Source organism: Protopterus annectens, chromosome 4.part1 (genome assembly GCF_019279795.1).
Source record: "Protopterus annectens isolate FY-2018-M chromosome 4.part1, PAN1.0, whole genome shotgun sequence".
In the NCBI taxonomy this organism is placed as follows: Eukaryota; Metazoa; Chordata; order Ceratodontiformes; family Protopteridae; genus Protopterus; species Protopterus annectens.
The window spans coordinates 806081845-806100268 of record NC_056734.1 but is presented as its reverse complement, the minus strand read 5'-3'; the positions used below and the strand labels follow the sequence as shown (position 1 = coordinate 806100268).

The following is an 18424-nucleotide window of genomic DNA, read 5'->3' as shown; positions in this document are numbered from 1 at the left end:
GAGGGAATTTTGCTATGCCCTTTTTCGAGGTTAGTATACTGTGCCTCATTGACTCTCTTCAAGAGGAATCTTGATGAGTGGATGGGAGATCATAGGTTTAACCCGAGTATCACTTCTGTGTCACTGTTAGACAGAGGCACAGTATACTAACCTTGAAAAAGGGCATAGCAAAATTAATTTAAAATGGGTGGTGAAAGCCAAACACACTCTGGCTAGGCTTATAAATGCCCTAGGGCAGATAGCCTAGTATGAACCTATGAACCTATGAACCTAAATCTGGCCTAAAAATGTGGGGGGGGGTGTCAAAGGCCCAAAAACAGGGACTGATTTTAAACATTGCTCTTATAAACCTAGGAAGTTGCTAGAATAACAGGACTTGTCATGCATTTTCTGAAGGATATGAAGATTGAAACTCAAATGTATGTCGTTGTTTTGTGACTTCAATCCTCAGTGATTTGCCAGAAAACCGCAAACTGTATGAGGAAAAGAACAAATATATGAGTTAGAAATCTGGACATTCTGCAAAAATATGGACAGTTGAAAGGTATGCTGGGTTGTACTACAACTTCACCTTTGACTAAGATAATTGGTTGTTGTTCTTCTCTGACTTTTGAAAAAAAAAAAAACTTTTTAAGAACTTGATAGTTTCAGCATTTAGATTTATTGTTTTGGTACTAGTTTACAGCTGCATACAACTGGCTGCAGTTCATATTCAGATATCTTTTAAACTACTTGATTGTAAAGGGATTTACATTTGTAGACTTTGTAGATTTCATTTGTAGCTTACATTTAGTTTACAAAACTTGAAAATATATAGATACATGGCAGTCTCACATTATTTTTTTCTTTAATCACTGGATTAGTTAGATGTTAAGTGTGTGTTGCTTAATTTCATGGGTTCATAGGACGATACTAGGCTTTTGGCCCGGCGGACCTTATAAGCCTAGCCAAGAATTTCATCCATGTTCTCACAAAGTCAGCATCCGTTTTCCCTGTCCAGCAAGGACACAGCTGGCATCCCAGGGGTATATTTTCTGTTTCCCTTCCAGTCATCCATGTTCCTCTTAAAGAGGGCTAGTGAGATACTCTGTTTGACATGGAGAGGAAGTCTATTCCACAGATGGTGGAGTCATTGGGACACAAATCTATCCCGCCAACAAGTTATATTAATGTCACAGACCAGGTTGAGACCTTGCGTGGGGGTTGTGTGAGTGAAGTTTGACTTACGAATATGCAGCAACTCCATCAAGGCTGAGTCTGAGATGGCCTTGTCTGCCAGACACAGATCACCTCTGAGCAGTCTGTACGAGACTGAGTAGAGGGACAGGGCTTTTAGCCTATCTGTATAGGATAGGTGTTTGAGACCCTGGATTTTCCTGGTCAGGAACCTCTGTGGTCTCTCCAACTACTGCATGTGCCTGGCAAGGTACATGCCGAAGGGGCCATTCTACTCGATAATGGGTCTGATAAGTGAGACGTACATGGATGTTGTGACCTTCTTGTTCTTGGATGAAAGACCCTTACTTATGAGATGGGCCATGTAGAAAGCCTTCTGTACAATGGAGGCAACATCGTGGTCAAAAGTCAGTTGCTATCAACCTGGGTGCCCAAGTCCCTCACGACTGATTGTGTGCTTAGTATGTTGTTATTAATGTGATAATTAGTGGGGACACCATTTTCCCCAAAGGGGATAATGATGCATTTCTTGCCATTTAGTTTGAGGCCATGCTTCTGGCACCAGTCATTAGTTTAGTTAAGGCCCTCTTGGAGGATGTTCACATGACTAGCGGAATTTATGACAGTGTCCAGCTTGCAGTCATCTGAAAACTTGGTCAGCCACAGACCATTGGTTTTGGCTTGCACCTTAGAAAAATATATCCCAAACAGCAGAGGCCCCAAGACCGATCCTTGAGGTACACTGCTTGTTACGGGTCTACTATTAGAGGTGACTTCCCCTATTTTGATTGAGTGGGTTCTATCAGTGAGCCAGATAGCTACCCATCTGGTAACATATGGGTTGATGCCTAGCTGGGAGAGTTTATCTATTATGCCTGAGTGGGGAATAGTGTCGAAAGCTTTGGCTAGGCCAAGGTAGGTGGTGTGCACTGTCTTGCACTCATCCATGGCTTTGGTGACTGTTTCAAAGAAGGCAACCAAGTTTAAGAGGCATGATCTCCCTTTGACAAAACCAAACTGTGCAGGATCAAGCGTTTAGAGGTTGCCAATGTCCTTGTTTATAATGTCCATGATAATGTGTTCCATGGCCTTGCAGATCAGGCTAGTTAGGCTGATTGGCCTATAATTGCCTGGGTCGGTGGATGCTCCACCATTGTGCAGAGGAATGACAGTGGCTGTCCTCCATTCTGCTGGGATGAAGCCAGTGCACAGGCTTTGGCTGAATAGGGTGCCTAGTGATTCTGAGAGCCCTTGCCTGAGTTCTTGTAGGACACAGCCGGGGATGTTGTCGAGTCCCATGCAAGCTGTATTTTTTGCCTTTGAGAGGGCATTAATAATCTGCTCCCTGGTGATGAGGAGAGGGGGAAGGTGCTGGGGATGTCCTGGTTTACTGATGGGGGGGACAGAGGGGTGAAGTTTTCACTGAACTTGTCTGCCAGCAGGTTGGCTATATCTATGGTATTTGTGTATGTGGTATTCTTGACCACCAGTCCAGAGCAGATTTGGGAGTTACCTTTGAGATTGCAGACATATGCGAAGAAGGCCTTCTGATTGTTCTTAGTGGATGTGGCCAATTTAAACTCAAAGTTAGCCTTAGAGGATTTCACCAGTGACCTTATTTGCTTGCTCAGACAAAGGAGAGATTGCTTCCAACTTGGCACCTGCTCCTTCTTAGTCCTGGAGAACAATTTTTTTCCTTTTACTATAGAGTCTGTTTATTGCTGCTGTCTACCAGACAGATTTACTCTTCCTTGAGGAAGATGATTTGGTCTTGTCAGGTGTTGCTGAGTCCATGCAGCTATATAGGTGCTCATATAGTTTTTTGGGGTAGGCTTGGACTTTAGTGCTTGATTCAACTGAAGGGATGGTGGCTGTGAAGCTGCTTATACCTGCTCTCAGGAGGTTGTAGCCAACTTTGGAAAAGTTTTTTTGTTTGACCCTGGCTGGTGGGGGGGCGGGTCAGGGGAGATAGTGAATTTGAAAGTGATTGCTTTATGGTCGGATCTTACCAAGGAGGATGACACTGTAGGGATGCTACAGTGGCTATTCATGTTGGTTAGTACCAGGTCCAGGATATTTTCACTTCCTGTGGGGGTGTCGACCAGCTGATCCAATGGATTGGCATGGCAAGTGCAAGATCTCTGGCTTGAGTTTGAATAGTTCTTAGTAGTTCACACTCGGGTTGTGGGTTTAAATGCAGCCCAGGATCAGGGTTGAGGTGAAATCTTGATGATTTCAAAAAGTCCAAATAGATGGAGTAGGCCTCCTGAGTCATGGTTGGGGGTCTGTAGCTAGCTATGATTTGAATAGGTGTTTTGTCAATAGTTAACTGCACCTAGAGTGTCTCCTGTGTGTCATGCTGTTTGACCAGGCTGGAGGTGTGTATGTCTTTGATAAATACTGAAACTCCACCTCCTTTGGCTTTGTACCCCTCAGTTTGGGGTCTGAAAAGTATGATATAACAAATAAGATGGTAATGCTGGGGTGCTCTCTGCAGCTTTGAACCAGGTTTCAGTAACTGCACAAAGGTCAACATCTTCCAGGGTGAAGAATACTTGCAATGAGTGCAGTTTCATGTTAAGACTCCTAGTGTTTAGCAGCATGACCTTTAAATTTCATTTAGAAGAATTTTTCACGTTGGCAATTTTGTCCTCATGACTTTAAAAAAAGGCACTATAGGGAGGGAAGAGCCTTTGCCAGAAGCCTGAAGCCCAGGGGAGACAGATGAAGGCCATCTCTGGCAAAACATCATGGTCTGTCAATCATGTTCTCCCAGGCTGTCGGGTACTGGATCCCCTTGGAATGACACAAGAAACTAAGCCAATTGTTTGTACTGAAGCATCATTCTGGGTGATGGTAGAATGCTGCTTAAGGCTAGGGACATACCAGCCTGGGATACATATCAATCATGTCTCTCTGCATATCGTCCAGAGAGGTACGTCTCAAGTCATTCACACCAATATGGACTATGACAGAGTCATAACAGTACCTCTTGTTGAGAGACTTGAGTGAGAGTGATATGGTGGGTTCTAGAACCTGACAAGCAACTTACCATGACTTTCCCCTTGTCTAGCCTGGTGAGGGGCACATCTGTGTGTCTCACGATAGAGTCTCCTATGAGTAGCATGTTGGGTTTGTGGCTGGGCCCTAGAGGCTGTGAGAGACAGGCATGTGTACTATGTGTGGTGCTTGGTGTGGTGGGTTGTGATGTGTGTGTGAGTGTGCTGTTATTAGCTTGAAGATTTATAGATGTTTGCATTGGTTTGCAGTTCAGGTTCTGGTATTTTGCTATAGAGTGATGGAGATGTGCAAATTTGGCAGATTAAATATCTGATTCATAGTAACTGGTCTACATGATTTGGAAATATATTATAAGGCATCATATTTAAGCCTACTGTATTAGTCTTTAATCCTTTGAAGTGAACTATTTATTTATTTATTTATTTAGTTTACATTTGTTGACCAGGATAGTCCGACTGGATATATGTCCATTTTCAGCGGAGGCCCTGGGAGAAAAGCTCCAAGATAATAATACACATTGAACATTTAGTAAATGTTAGTTTCAAGCAGATTACAATCATAAGCAATACCAGCATTTAGCACATATAGTACTAACTTATTATAAAACACTACAAAACATAACATTATTTTCAAAGTTATATATATATATACATAACATTACATTCAGGTTTAAGACACATTGAGCAGCAGTTAAACAATTGACCCTTCCTGAAATGGTGTGGTAGTAAAATGTTAGAAGTAGTTGAAGGTAAGGCACCTAAGTAATAGAGAGGTCACTAGTTGGGGTTACTGCAAGTACATAACCAATGAGTTTTAAAGTATTTTTTGAGTTTGTTTTTGAATCGAGTTAGTGAGGGTTCTATGGTCAAGTCAGCTGGGTGACTCTTCCATGTTTTTCCAACAGAGATGGCAAACAGAGAGTCCCCAGCTGAGTAGTTGGATTAGTATATTTGAACTAGGAGTCTAGTGGATGATCGCAGTGGCCGGGTGCTGGTGTAGGAGCTGATAATATTTTAAGTATTTTAGTTTTATTTAACTTACAGAATACTGAAACAAAAAGAACATGCTGAATTTGTGTGACTGTCATGGAAACAGGATTATGTGTAGTTTGCTCATCATCATCTCCTTTCAGCTTATCCCAGTTAGGGGTCGCCACAGTGGAACAACAGTCTGCAGAACAATTGGCAGTGGAGTTATGTGGTGCTGAGTTGCCAGCCCAGCACCCAACCTTCCACAGAAGGCACACACATGTACACACTCACACCTAGGGCCAGTTGAGAGTGTCCAATCCACCTACAGCATGTCTTTGGGAGGAAACTGGGGCACCTGGAGAAAACCCATGCAATCACAAGGAGGACATGCAGACGCCTCACAGAAGGCACCCCAGCAGAGAATCGAACCAGCAAACCTCTTGCTGTGAGGCAGCAATACTAACCACTGCACCACCGCGGCCGCCCATGTGTGTTATGCTCATATGTGTCTTAAAGACCTGTATGTTTGGAAGAAAGTACACTTAGGATAGTTTATGTAGAATAGACAGCTGCTGGAGCATACTTTTTCAATATCCTTGGGTACGTGGTTGTTAATATGAATTAAGTGGCTATTGCTTACTCTATCTTCTCTTTTACCTGTTAGCTTTTCATTTTCTCTGTCATTTGTTAACTAGGTGCGTCTGTGTACATGTGTGTGTGTGTGTGTGTGTGTGTGTGTGTGTGTGTGTGTGTGTGTGTGTGTGTGTGTGTATGTTTGTGAGTGTATGAGTGCATATATATATATATATATATATATATATATATATATATATATATATATATATATATATATATATATATATATATATATATATATATATATATATATATATGTGTGTGTGTGTGTGTGTGTATGTGTGTGTGTGTGTGTGTGTATGTGTGTGTGTGTGTATATTTATCTACATATATATATATATATATATATATATATATATATATATATATATATACACAGACATGTATACATTTATCTGGCTATCTATCTATCTATCTATCTATCTATCTATCTATCTATCTATCTATCTGTCTATCTATGTTTTTTATGAAAAAGTGAGGGGCACAAGAATTGAAGGCTGGGAAATAAAGAAGGGAGCAATAAGGTGGACAGGAAAGTGGGAGAAATATCACTATGATTTTCAGGATGTGGGATACAGTTTGCTCAAATATACTACGCTGGCAGTGAATAGTGAGGTCATCAGGTGAATAGGGGAGTTTCAGGAGTAAACATGCTAGTTAGAGGTAGCAGTGGGCTGGCTATGCATGAGGCAAAGAGCAGAGTGGGACTGGAGTGGAGGCAGCAGGAGACCATTACATAGAGTAGGAGTGGGAAAAAAGAAAAGGACAGAAGGACAAGGACAGAGATGGTTACAGGAACTAAGGCATTGAGCTGCCACAGAGTGCACAGAGAGAGCAGGGAAGGAAGGTAGAGGGAGCTACAGCCTTGATGACCAAATTCTCAGTCACCAAGGGAGCAAAGAGTTTTGGTTAGGAAGGTAGGAGAGACAGTTTTCTATGAAACTAGTCTCAGTGGCATTTAGACTTCATAAGACATTAGGAGTGACCTCCAAAGGTGAGTGGTGGATATCTGTTGTGGTAAAAAAGTTGTTTAACTGGACTGGTTTTGCTCAAGATGATAGCAAGTTGTACCAACAAGTCCTATGTTGGTTCCTTTGATCAATTGTTGTCATACAGCATCTAAAACATTGGATTTGGGATGTTTCTATTTTCATTTCCATTATGGTCATTTAAATGGCCGTAGAACTGGACTCTTTGACTGAAAACCTACTTGCCATCCCTTTACTGCTTTCCCACCTTTGACAGAGCATTGGTGAGCAGAAGGCTTTATTGCAGATGTACTTGCAGTTCACATATTTTTCATCTGTTGCATTCAACAAATGATATGTGTGCTAGGGACTCAAACCCAGGACCTACAGAACTGTAGGCCATCACTCTACTGTAATGGCAAAATGCCTGGAACTGCATGTTATTGAGCATCCAGTTCTATTTTTAGAACATGTTCATGCTGATGTCATTGGTGCAAAATCAGTGCACAGATATGTTTTCTTTTAGGGGCCACTTTGTTACACACACCAAGGAAATGCTTTTAACATTTGAGAACTGACAATACTGTTATGGATTGCATGGACTTTCATTGCTGCCTTCACAATATTCTGTTTGAGATCACATTCATTTGCCTGCTGAAAGAGTTTGGTTTGGAGATGGCTTCATCTGTATTGCTTTCTTGGCACCACTCAAAGCAGTACTGCTATGTGAACATTGTATATTTAGAGACAGAGTATTAGTTTTAGTCTGGTTAATTTAGGAACTGTTTAGTCAAGCTCTGCTTTCTTATAGAGTTAGCAATTGACTTCTGTTGTTCCTACTTCACTTTGTTTACGTTTAACTTCAGCCAGTTGTATATCTTAATACCTTTTCATGCTTGATGTGCTATTGTTATCCTTTAGTCATGTAGTCCAAAAGAAACTTGAACTGGTGCATATAGGCACAGAGAGGCAAGAGTAAAGGTATGGCTAGCAGGCCAGAAAGGTAGCAGGCAGATGCCAGAACAAGAGGTTGGAAGTAGGATTCCCAGAAGTGCTTGCTGTGTCAGCAGGTATTATTCTGAAGGAGAGGACTAGAGGCTATAACAATTGGCTGTAGTAGTAGACAAGGGAGAGGTGCTTTTGATATGTTGGAGGATGGTGAGACCTGACAGAGGGACTAGTCTGTGTCAGTAAAATAGTCCACCTTAGGAAATGATGCTAGAAAGATATTGTTTGGTGCATAATTTTTTTTTATATTTTGTATTTTTACTTCAAAATAAGTGTAATTCTGTACACGTTTTCATATATGCATTAGTCATAAAAGAATATTTTATTTTTTGTAAGACACAGTCAACATGTAAATGCTTTGATGGGACAAGGTATTCATTTGTGTGTTTCAGTGAATTATGCTTAAGTTAGTCAAGCACATAGCTGTGTGACAAGTAATGTATTGCAGAGAATATTTTGTAAATGTACAGAATGAATGGTTGAAGGAAGGGTCTGTTTATGAAGAGTTATGTAGTGGGACATTAAATTTTATATGGAAGAAAGATGAGAATAATGAAGTAAAAAAACTGGAGACCCATCACACTAAATAACACAGGTTATAAATTTGTTATGAAACTAATACAGAGGAGAATGGAAGGAGAGATCTGGGATATTATGGAAGAAAGAATATGTGATATAAATGAGAAGGGACGTAAGGAATTGTTTCTGATTGTGAGAGAAATTGTGGGCAATATTATAAGCAAAAGGGAGGATGTGAAACTTATAGCAGATGATATTAGTAAGGCATTTGATATAGTAGGACATGGTGTTTTATGACATATAATGTAGACATACAGAATAGGTAATAGAGTTAGGAGAGTGTGTATGCCTGCATATCAAAATAATAGAGTGAGAACATTAGTGAATGGGTGGCTGGATAAATAAATATGCATGAAGTGTGGTATAAGTCAAGGATGTCCAATGAATTAAATACTGCTTGTGTTAGTAATGAATATGACAGTGAGTACAACTTATAAAATGAAAGCTGATAGATATATAATGTAAAATGAGGTGCTTATTCCCATAGTTTGAGATACACAAATTATATAATTATAGTTGCTACGAACAAAATATGGATGGGGAGCAGTGTTGGTTTGTCTGAATGAATGTTTAAAGGAAATGGAAGGTACCATGAATAAAGATAAAAATAAGGGTTTGGGTGATGTGGTGAAAATTGGGGGTCTGCATTTTTCAATAAAATGAAGTGTTTGCTGGTGATAAAATTTGGGAAAAATTATGTAGTTATGATGCAATGGAAGGGTCTGATAAAAGAAATGAAAGTAATATGTCTTCTGTTGAGGACGTATAGATTAGCATTCAGGAAAAAGGTTTATCAGGTGTCTTCTGTATTAATGAGAAAATAGCAAATATATCGGTTTACCTTTATATTGTCGATCCCAATATGGGCGACACGACTTCCGTGAATGCCAAAATGCGAACGTCTCCAATGTCGAATTCCGAATATGCGAACGACAAATCCTCGCCCCTTTTTGACCCATGGTAGCATTGGTGTGGAGGTGTTGCGCGGCCGGAAATGTCAAATGTCGAATGTTTTTCGATGTTTAAAATTATTTGCGGTTTTGGTTTGAGCAAACCACGTCGATAAAGTGGCCGTTCAACAAAGTGTGATCGACGATTTAAAGGTAAACCTATATATCAAGTTTTCATATGATTCCAATGTCAAGCACACAACTTTGACACTGGAACTGTTTTGTCTTTGAGCTTACCAGTGTTTTTCCAGTTACCACAGTATCAGCCTTTCTACAAGTGTTCATATGATCCCAGAAAAATGTGAAAAGAAAACTGTGCAACTGGTGTTTAAAGTACTTAAAATTAAACCCAGGGAAAAGAGGTGTGTTGTATATGAGCGAAGATGAAGGGGGATTGGCATTACTAAATCCAGTCATTTATTCTGCTTCTTTAAACTTGTCTAGAGCATTAAAGTAGATAAAGGAAGAGAATGAAAAATTAATAGTGAGAATGTTTAATTACAAGTACAAAATGTAATGGAAGATGAGGAGTACAAGAAAAAGATAAAAAGATTATATGTAACTGAAGAAACTAAACTTATCAAGAAAAAATACCAACATGGAAAATAAAAATGATGATACTGAACAAGATGAAAGAATGTGGGATATAATAATGCGGTGAAATAATATTATTCTGAAGACCCATGCCATGGGAAAATGTACTAGAAAAAGTGATTAAAACCAATAAAGTAAGGATAAAGTGGTGTACCAAGACAGCAGAGTATCAGGATTTCATATGGAGGCTGGTAATAAATAAGTGACCAGTAAAGGGGAATATGCCATATAAAAAGAAAGTTGAAAGAGTGTGTTTAGTTTGTGCAGAGGAAGAGACAACAGAGCATGTTTTCTGAAATGTAAAAGAGCAGTGAAACTCTGGACAAAGTTGCGTGAAAAAAATGTATTTGAGAATATTGATAACATAAACAGTATAAATATGACTATGATTATGTATAGGTAGAATAAAAAGAAGAAAGAATATGTGAGAAGAGCAGATAAGAATTTTATGTAATAAGATATATTTGGAATTAAAGACTGAATGGAATTTTGTTTAATCGGAAACAGATTTTGGTAGATATATTGGAAAAATTACATTATGGTGGTGGAAGTTGTGCAGGTCAGTTGTGGAGAAGTAATGAGGATGTTATAAAAAAAAAGATAAAGAGTTAAAAAAATAGGTGTGTGTGTGTGTGTGTGTGTGTGTGTGTGTGTGTGTGTGTGTGTGTGTGTGTGTGTGTGTGTGTGTGTGTATATACATATATACATACAGCAGACACACACACACACACACATATATATATATATATATATATATATATATACATATATATATATATATATATATATATATATATATATATATGGGTTCACTACTAAATATCGAAATTCCACAATCTCAAGACTCTGAATACAGACACCCAGAATCTCCAGATTGCAGAATCTCAAAATAAAAAAAAAAAAAAAAAAAAAAAAACTACAACACAAAACGAACAGTAATAACGTTTATGCAGGGGGGGGGGGCAAGCCCCGCTGCATCCTCCACACCCCCTGCAACTTAAATATACCAACTTTGAGATCGCCCTACAGTGGAGAGAATGGCAAAGTTCCCATTCTGCACTGTACAGCAATCTCCATTCACTGTTTTTGAGATTCCACAATCTTGAGATTCTGGGTGTTGGTATTCAGAGTCTCGGGATTGTAGAATTTCAATATTTAGTAGTGAACCCATATATATATATATATATATATATATATATATATATATATATATATATATATATGAGGCAGAAATCTGGACATTCTGCAAAAATCTGTAGAGTTGAGAGGTATGCATAATGTTAATCTCCATAGTCAGTAGCATACAGAAACTATGAAGTCACCTTCAGATTTGAGATACTAAACAGCTGGGGCCTACTTCTTTATGTAGATTCTAAGGCAGATATATAAGGTATAGTGAGATGTAAGGGCAGGAAGGAATTGAGCAACTTGTGTAATGTAGGAGATAATGATAATTGTTAACAGAGGAACCACATATACTGCATGAAAGACAAATTTAACCCTGTTTATTTTAATGCATGTGTACCTGTGTCATTGTTTAGCTGTGATTTAATAAACATGTTTATTAAAAAAAAGCTTTATTAAATGTTAATATTTTGTGTCCAGATGTTTAGCATATAAGGAAAACAGTAGATACAAATGCACATTACAAATGTCAGATGCAGATATTCCTCATGACATTTGATTTCTAGTGCTGGAGTTTGCTTCTAAGAATAAATAAGATGGTGCCCTAGCTATCTGCAATGAGTAACAAGAGGACTATTGGGTTGCTTGCCTTACTGCTGATAAACTGTCACGTTTGAATGACAGTTATAAAGCCACATTTTTCAAAATCGAACCTATTAAACATAAATAGTTATACATTAACCATCAGTTGTACTTATTATAATATTGCATACTGTTTCATTGATTTTTAATAGCTATACTTCTTTTTTGACATTTACCAAGCAGATAAATTTGTCCTGTTTCTATTACCCCCAAAATCACATTTTGTATAAAGGTGTGGGACACATAATGGATGCAGAACATTGTCTTCATGTTAAAGTGTAAGACCCTTCAGGTAAGCAAATGAGTATGTTACTGAGAAATGTTATAATTTCTTTATCGGTAAAGCAGAAAGTGTTCTCAGTTATGTATCTAATCACTAAAACTGCATATTCAAATTATGAGGTGCAGTAATGGGTGGTGATACACAGGAAGGACTATATTGTAATACAATTCTGCAGCCACCGCAACACTGAACATCACTGATGACACATAAAGCAATTGGTTTTAATATTCATGAACTGCATAAACCAAAAAATGTATCATGGCTGTTGTGGTTTGATCAAGAGTGCGAAGCCCAAGTGATCAAAGCCAGCCATGGGTAAATCCAGCATTAGCCACACTCGGGAGTGTGAGTTATTGCTATTATACAATGACATTATTTAAGGAAGACATTTATTACCTTTCTTAAATAATATTTTTGTATAATGGCGCAGTAGTGTTCATCTGCATTGTTTTGCATTCTGCTACCTTTTGTGATGTACTGCGCATCCTTTCTTAAATAATATTTTTGTATAATGGCGCTGTAGTGTTCCTCTGCATTGTTTTGCATTCTGCTACCTTTTGTGATGTACTGCACATCCTTTCTTAAATAATATTTTTGTATAATGGTGCTGTAGTGTTCCTCTGCATTGTTTTGCATTCTGCTACCTTTTGTGATGTACTGCACATCCTTTCTTAAATAATATTTTTGTATAATGGCGCAGTAGTGTTCCTCTGCATTGTTTTGCATTCTGCTACCTTTTGTGATGTACTGTGCATCCTTTCTTAAATAATATTTTTGTATAATGGCGCTGTAGTGTTCCTCTGCATTGTTTTGCATTCTGCTACCTTTTGTGATGTACTGTGCATCCTTTCTTAAATAATATTTTTGTATAATGGTGCTGTAGTGTTCCTCTGCATTGTTTTGCATTCTGCTACCTTTTGTGATGTACTGCATATGCATGTGGTAGTAACATTGACACACTTACACGGTGCATCATTGCTGTTCAAGTGAAGCGATAGAGAAAAGAGACTCTCCTTGCTGTTTTTTTCTTCTTGCCAGTGTAAATGCAAGAAACGAGGACAAAGGTCAACATAATGCAGGACAGAGGTCCAAAAGGATACGATGGCTAAACCTCAAATGTCTGTCAGTAGTTAATGATTTGAGTCCCTAGGGCTTGCTAGAAAACTGTTTCTTTATGTGGAAAAGAACAAAACTATGAGGCAAAAATCTTGACATTCTGTGAAAATCCGGACAGTTGAGAGGGATGAGAGTATGATGAGAGTATAAGAGTATGATACCACAGAGTTCAGTCCTGGGACCTCTCCTGTTTGGTATCTACTTCTCTGAAGTACAGGCTAACACAGAATGCCTCTGGCTAATGAAGTTCACAGATGACTGCAAACTAGGAGCCATAGTCAAGTCCCCAAATGATGTGGACATCCTACAGAAGGGCCTCGCTGAGACAGATGCCTGGTGTCAGAGCCATGGCCTCAAGCTCAATGCCAAAAAGTACAGTGTCATCCCCTTTGGTCAAAACTCTGTACCCATGAACTACCACATAGGCAGCAATCTACTTAACACTGAATGTGTGATAAGAGACCTTGGGACCCAGATGGACAGTAGTCTCTCCTTTGATACTCACATTGCCACAGTAGTCAGGAAGTCCTAACACGTGGCACAACTCATCATAAAAGGGTTCTCCTCCAGGAAAAAAGAGGTCATTGTTCCCCTCTACTCGACACTCATTAAACCCATTATAGAGTACAACGCCCCTTTTGGAATGTACCTCACAAGACATCTGCAGCAGCTGGAAAGGCCACAGAAGTACCTCACAAAGAGGATTACTGGCCTCAAACAAATGCCCTACACTGGCCGTCTCAAAAAACTCCAGCTTTACTCCATAGCATATCGCCTACTTCGAGGTGATCTCTGCCTAACATATAAAGCTATGTCAAACCCAGAGCTGTTGGACATGCTACAACTGAAGAAATCCCAATCCCTCTGAGCTACACGCTCTAGGGACCTAAACCTTGTACCTTGTCACCACAATAAACAGGACATGCTGGAGGGATAGATTCCTGTCTCAGAGACTTCCCATACTCTGGAACAGGCTACTCATCTATGTCAAGCAAAGTTCTTCATTAGCACTCTTCAAGAAAAATCTTGATGAGTGGATAGGAAATAGAAAATACACCCCGGGGATCACTTCTGTGTCTCTGCTTGACAGTGGCACAGGAAAATAACTTTCTTGGGTGGCGTAAGTCTGTGAACCTTGTTGGCTAGGCTTATGTAGGCTCTCGGGCCAATAGCCTAGTACCTACCTATGAACCTATGAGATTAAAGGAGGGACAGCACAGAAATATAAGGAAAATCAGGTACATTTCTGTTTCCTTACTTTTGCAGAACGTACCTGATTTTTCTTGTATATTGCTTTGGGCTTCGTAGCATATTCCAATAGTATGGTACTTTACTCAATGGTACTTTAGCAGCTAGAATTTTTTCTGTTGGTATATATTCAATTTACAATGATCCTGCTGGTTGGGCTGTCCAGTCAGCATGCACGTTTTTGAAGGACAATGAGCCATTATTGTATAATGCATATTATACAATGACTGGCCATTAATATTCCAAAACGAGCATACTGATTGGCCAGCCCAACCAACGTGCCAGTTGTAAATCCGAGCATATACCAATGGAAAAAGGTCCGGTCGCCCGGACTTTTCTCCATTAATATATGCAATAAAAAAATTCATTTTATTTCATTTTTTTTTTTCATAACCTCACAAAAATGGAGTCCTAAATGAAAGAGAGATGGCACGGAGAAAAATAAAAGGATAATCAGGTACAATATACAAAGTTAAACAAATGTACCTGATTACCTTTTATTTTCTGTCTCATCTCTCCTGTACTTTAAAAGCATCCCAGTTTCTTTTATTTTGTTGGTTAAAAAAAAAGCGACTGAAATATTGCTTTCTCCAGTGCTTCCTTCACATAGCACTGGTGTACTGCAAAAGCATGGAAATGCTCGTTCCCCCATGCATGCATGCGCAGTACATCAGCAATGCTCTAGGATACCAAGCCAAAGGAGGAAGAGCACCATGGCACCGTTATGCAAAGACACTAGTTAAGAAAAGTAAGTCATTTTTTTCTTAAATAATGTCATTGTATAATAGCAATAACCGACTCAGTGGTGTGGTATATTGAAGATTTACCCACAGATGGCTTTATTAAATCACTCGGGCTTCGCCCTCATGATTAAACCACACCAACCATTGGTAATTCTTCAATATACCATACTGACGTCATCTGTTATTGTTTAATTAATGAACACATTAACATAAGAACTTCCGTCACTATAGTGCTTGGCTCACACCTGACATCAGGAAATTAAAAGTAATTATCAATGTACAATGAAGGACATCCAGAGGCTAAAGAAACACTTGCAGTACAAGAACATGTCTCAGGAATATTATACTGTGATTAATGCTATGATTGTAAACTGGATCTCTTGTCACTAGAATGCTAGACTATTGTTTAGCAAAAACACACAGACTTACTATCAGCATCCCTAGAAGCAATTAAGTTTATTAGATTAAATCACAATTCTTACTGCATTAAACACCATGTTTTTTCTGTATGTTGCAAACAAGATTATATCCTGCCAAGGATGAAAGAAGTAGAGAGCTGCTGAAGATATTGCCCTTCAGTAAGGTTTGCATCTGTAAACAGCCATCTGCACAGAATAAAGTTACTTGCAACAGACTATCAAAACAGAAGGTAGCAGACAGGGAATTTAGCATCAGTATTAGGCAAGTGATTACAGGGACCATAAGATGCCTAGCCATGTGCACATTGAAATACATACACTTAAAAATTCTTGACAGTCTTTACAAGCACTTAATAGTTCTCACTTCCCAATTGATAAGGGCTGTAAATAAAATCTCTAGTGTAACTTTTTGTCTACCCATGAAGAACACCAAAATTTACTTTTTTTCTTCCGAGAGAAACCACAACTGAGAGATTTAATTTAATCACTCATAGCATTTCCAACTGTATTCACACATGATGTATCTCTTTTTGCATATGGCTTGGTGATGTGTGATGGTGGGGTGTTTTTAACAATGGCTGTGATCTTCTAAGAGGGAAACAGACTAAATGCTGCTCGTGGCACCAGAGATCAATTAGTAAGCTGTTCTTTCCAAGTACAAAGTCCCACTTGCAAATGTAATATATATCGTGATCCATTTCCTAACATTTTTACTTACCAGTGGTTTCTTAAACTCATTGGGTTTTATACAGCGAATAAAAAATGGTTCACAGGCTGTCAAGGTCTTCATCAGCTGATCAAGAGACTGCTTAAACTGCATACCCAAAGTGGAAAGCCGTTTATGTGACTCAGTGGCCTGAAAGAAAGTGGACTGGCATAAACAAAACTCACCCAATACATAGAAGCAACAACAAGACATACATCATTCTGTAAACACAGGCAGCAATGCTCAATCACAGTCATCATGAAACAATTAGGACCTAGGTAAATGCATGTTTTGAAACACATATGCTTCGGTATATTAGACTGGGTGGCAGACAGATGGCTGTTTGACCTATTGGGACAAATACATTCCATTGAGATGGGATTGGGAGACCTATAGATCGAAAGATTTGCAAATAGCAAACAAAGTCACACACGAATGATTTCTAGTAAAAGTGAAGTAAATTCAGTAGTGAAATATAAATTGTACAAAAACAACATTAATGTCTAGATACAGTTTAAAATATAACCTGAGCATACACAAGCAAGAAAAAAAAAACAGCTCCTATTAACAGTTGTGCTCCCAAAGTTGTAAAGTTAGTTTTGTTTGTGTGTGTGTGTGTGTGTGTGTGTGTGTGTGTGTGTGTGTGTGTGTGTGTGTGTGTGTGTGTGTGTGTGTCTTTGCAGACATACACTTGAAAGTGTATGCGTGTCTGTTTCACAGTATATCGCATTTGATTTATGGGAGAATAAATCAGTAAGCCTGTCCAGGTTCCTGTAAGTTAATTTAACATTCTACCTCCCTTCCATCTCTGTCTTTCCCATCAACTTTTGTCAACCTGCTCCATGTCTTCTTACATATCTTCATGGATTCCTTCTTCACCACAATTTCAGTTAGGGGAGTCCAAGTGTCCACACCCCTTTCAGTGACAAAGTACTTTCAGAGATCAAAGGAGAAATTAGCCCCTACTATCTGCTGCCCCTACCCCCCTCTCTCTCACTCTGTCCTGTTCTACATTACCCCATCATACCTCCCTGACATGATCGTACACACCCATATATTGTCTTTTGTGTCTCTTCTAGCTTCTAGTGAGGAACACCTCCAGCTCATCTAGTTTCTGGCTTATTATTTCAGCTTCAGCTCACAGACCTTTTGGTGGTTTTCATCTTCACTTCTTCCAGCAGCCTGCTTGCCCAGTACTTATCTGGTTTCTAGAACTGTGCACAGTACTCAGGGTGTGGCTTTATGAATACCCTGGTACAATGGGAGTATAATCTTTTTGAATATGCAGTCTAGTCCCTGAAAATATAGCTCATCCTTCTGTCTTGTTACTTCAACTTCTCTCTCACTCTGCTCCTGGTAAGTTATTTCCCTGCTCTTTTGCATCAGTTACACTCCAGCTTGGTGACATTTCTCATCATGGTTGCTGCAGCCCATGATTTTGCATCTTCTGCACTAAACCTCATTGCTACTTTTGAGTTCCTGATCAGTCTTTTCAAATCCTTCATTAGACCCCTCCCCAACTACCACTACAGCACCTATATTTGTGTCATGAGCAAAGAACTGGCTCCTAGTTGTTAATCCCTCAGATATGTCAGAGACAAACACTCCAAAGAGCAATGGGCCCATAGCCAACCCCTGCAGTACTCAATTAGTCAATTATCTACATATTTGTTTCTGGCCATAAGCCCAGGTTGGCTGATCTCCTGTAGACCGTTCCTGTTGGAATGAAACATGATTTTTTCCTGCCACAGTTTTTAGACTAATATTTTTGTATTTTCCAGGATTTTGCTGCTCCCCTTGCCCCATCCAAGCATCATACATTTGCCGTTTCCATTCATCTGGCACTTCTGCACTAGTCAATAATATTTTAAGATCTCCCCAGAGGATCCATCAGTATAATAAACAGATTGCTTGGAGTCATCTCATTTGGTCTTTCTGCTTTATCCCCCACTAAGGGCATCTAGTACCCTCTCTATCATGTTTTTTCCACTGCTCTCCCTTCCCTCTCTGCCATCTTGGCACCTTCATCTTTATTTCCTTTGTGAAGACTGAAACAAAGTATTAACTCTCTCTCTACTTCTTCCCAATCTTCTGTGATCACCCTGCCCCTTTTGCTTAACTTGGCCATCATATTTGCCATTGTGTTCTAAACCTGCCCTTACTCTAAACTGCAAAGTGTCATAGTCATTGCTGGATTACAACACCTTTACCTGTTTATCTGTGATCCCCTCTGCCTTGG

General features: G+C 39.2%; 1 protein-coding gene across 1 annotated transcript in view; it reads right to left on the bottom strand.

Moving 5' to 3' along the window:
• LOC122801311 (unconventional myosin-VIIa-like) overlaps positions 1-18424 on the bottom strand; it is a 951466-nt gene that overhangs the window by 599176 nt on the left and 333866 nt on the right. Inside the window, 1 exon segment of the mRNA XM_044070855.1 lies at positions 16198-16335. Coding sequence (XP_043926790.1) covers positions 16198-16335 — 138 coding nt within the window.